At 42.1% G+C, this 3,131-nt stretch overlaps 1 protein-coding gene across 1 annotated transcript in view; it reads left to right on the plus strand.

Moving 5' to 3' along the window:
* The window catches only part of IFT43 (intraflagellar transport 43), a 49,721-nt gene that overhangs the window by 5,518 nt on the left and 41,072 nt on the right, over positions 1-3,131 (plus strand). The window contains exon 2 of the mRNA XM_017741655.1: positions 4-37. Coding sequence (XP_017597144.1) covers positions 4-37 — 34 coding nt within the window. The remainder of the gene's footprint in view (positions 1-3; positions 38-3,131) is intronic.

Below are 3,131 nucleotides of genomic sequence, written 5' to 3' on the forward strand. Positions count from 1 at the left end.
CAGCAGGAAGAATTCTCCGTCTGCTTCTCTTGGAGAGGTGGGTGTCCTGTCAGGATGACTTGTCTGTTATCCTGCTGGTGTCTCCAGTGGAGAATTATTAATTTCTTCTGAGATTCCTTCCTGCATGGTGTGTTTTGCGCTTTGAATTTTGTCCTTAGATTTGGGACTCGTGACTGCCCTGTCCCTTTCCTGGTGTTGCCCTTTGTATAATAGTTTCCACACAGGGTCCTATCTAGGGCTATGGCTTCTCATGTGTCAAGTATGGGAAGTAGTATCATACAGGACTGGGGCCTGTCCCTCCTGTTCATGCATATCTTCCTGATATTTTAATTCCTAGAATTAAAATATGAGCAGGCACATAATTTTGTGACCAGTTTTGCCACCATCTATGGTAGCAAGTCAGAGTACAGGTAAACGGATGCCTTACTTTTGTGCTTTGCTTTGCTAGAGCCAGAGTATCTGACATGGTCTCTATCAAGTTTGTGTAGTGAGGCTCTTTTTCCTTTCCTCTGTGCACAGCTACAAAGGTCATGCTAGGAGCCAGCTTTGCAGCATCTGAGACTTTTCCTTGTGGGTAATAATGTGCAAACTCAGCTCCCACTTGTCTTTGGAGGAAAACTTTGGTTCAGAGGCTGTTCTATCAGTACATCTTCAAATGGTAGAAGGGGGTCAGGAACCCCTCTTTCTCAGGAGAGTGAGGCAACATCCTCAAGATTCCAGAAATAGATCTGAACTGTTTCAATTCATTTTTTTTGCTTAGTGTTGCAGAATGCTGAAATTCTGCCTGGAAGCTTGCTCTTGGATGCTAGCATGGCTTCTCCACAGGCACCTCCTGCTAGAAGGAGCATCTCTCAAGAAATTACATACCAGTTTTGCTCCCTGACACATACCAGATGGATAAACGGGTCATCAGACTTTGCTTGTTGGCAGTGATATTTGCTTAAATGAGGTGATGCTTAACTTTTTGCAATGCCAGTCAATGGTCTCCAGCATACCATATTCTTAGCTTCTTTAAACTGGAAACACATTCTGCTCTGCTGGCCACCCTGGCACCAACTCTACTTCAGGCTACTCTGTTCAGAGCCCTGGGACCTTCTGTCTTGGAGTGAGTACTCCCTGATTCTCTGTGCAGTGACAAAGCTTTCCTATTACACTGAGTAGCTGTGTCCCAGACATCTTTGCCAACATGGTTGGGGGGCAATTTTTCCTTTGATGCCCTGCAATGCTGTTGAAAAATAGCACTGCTACAGCTTAGCTTCCCATAACACCTCATAGAGCAGGCTTTTTTTTCTGGAGAAAGTGTGCTCTTTTCTTTTGATAGGCATGACGGAGAATCATCTCCCACCTATGCATTCACCCCTCGGGTATGCTGTAAGCATTCAGGATGGATTCTGTGAGGCAATGTGCAGAAGACACAATTTAAGAAATAAAAGTAACTGTGGACCTCATAGGTAAAGAAAGTCTTAAAGAAACCAGGTGGTTTAAGGGCATGTAATCATTAGCTGGCCTCCAGATTAGGGTGGCTTGCTGTCAGATTGTTCTCTTGCTGGAACTGGCCATCCTAGTTCATGGGCAGATTCCCTGGTTTTAAAGAGACCAGGGCATTTTGTAGAGGTACAACTGATGGACTGTAACTTACTGCAGGTGTGCTTGTGCTTAGTGCTCACATCGCAGCCATTACAACAGCTGGGAAGAGATCACAGGGGCTCCAGGCCTTGGGCAACCCTGAAGAAGACTAAGGAATATTTACAGTGTTCTGTTTGAAAGCAGTGAGCTTTTCAGCAGCAGAAGGGTGAGGACTTCCACGCCTTACAACATTCAAATATGTTAGTACTGGGTCTTAACCACCAGAAAGAATAGTTTGTGTCAATAGTCTCCCTTCAGACAGATATTTGTTGTTAAATGTTTGTGTTAATCGAAAACCTTGGAGCTACTGGAAGAAAGACAAAATCCACTATAAATAACCCTCAGCCTTTTCCTTTGCTCCAAAATTGGAGGCTTTTTATACATGACCATATTTGTTACCAAAGTGATCATTTAACAGAACCAATATTGTTTTGTCCATCACCCTCGACTGGCAATCACCATTTACTTTTCTGGAAGCTTGGCCTTGGCTTGCTGTTAAGTGTTGGGGTCAGCTGTTAAAATGAATGTCTCATTCAGCCATCTAGTCACCTTGAAACTTTTGTAAGAAATCTTCCCAAAAGAAATGCAAAATTAAAAAAAACCCAGTCCTTTTTTTATTTTTTTCCTGGAACTGGCAGTAGTGGAGTAGACCTTGTGTAATTAATTTCAGCATAGAAGGTTTTATTCTTACTATTAATGTTGAAGACAAAGATGTTTGTCTTAAACCTTTGCCATATTCAGACCCCTCATAGGCAGTTTCACATTCAGGTTGGTGATTTGGCTTCAGAGGTTCCTCAGAGTTTTAAAACTGGTTTAATTCACCTTTACTCTTTTTTAATTTTTTTTTTTTTAAATCCCATGCCAATCCACCCAGTTTCCACCCATTGCAAATTTCTGGTATGAGCATACCATTTGTGCTATTGTTCTGGTCTTTTCATGACATGGAGAAGCATCCAGGAAGTGTTTTCCAGTCAGAGCAGCTTGCTTGAAGGAAGCAAAAAGTACCTCTCTATCCATTTTTCAATATTTGGGCTTATTACAAGGAAATTCACTTAGAGGGGTGAACAATTAATGTAATTAAAAAAATCTTTGTTTCAAAGTCAATAGGCAAATCATCTGACTTGGAGCATAGATCTTATCAGGTTACTGCTGCTCTCTGCTTGGCCTGGGCTCTCTCTTCCAAAAGAGACTCCAGTTGCTCTATACAACAAATGTGTTGTTAAAACCCCCTTCCCCAGGGCATAGTTGTAATGTCTTGTGCCTTGTAGCCTAATATAGTTCCCCCAACCTCTATGAAAACACTATGATTAGTATTTTTTCAGAGCCTGTTGTGTGTATGTGTCTCCCACAAGAATATTCTTAACTACAGCAGCAAATCTGTAATTCCTCTGCCCAAATCTCTATTTGATAATTCCCATTCTGTGTGGAAGTACCTGCATTATCTTCGGATGTAGAAGGGGCTTGTGAAAGGTCACAAAGCTCACACTCTGCTATCTGACATACAG

Source organism: Corvus brachyrhynchos, unplaced genomic scaffold, assembly GCF_000691975.1.
Source record: "Corvus brachyrhynchos isolate BGI_N302 unplaced genomic scaffold, ASM69197v1 scaffold115, whole genome shotgun sequence".
Classification (NCBI taxonomy): Eukaryota; Metazoa; Chordata; class Aves; order Passeriformes; family Corvidae; genus Corvus; species Corvus brachyrhynchos.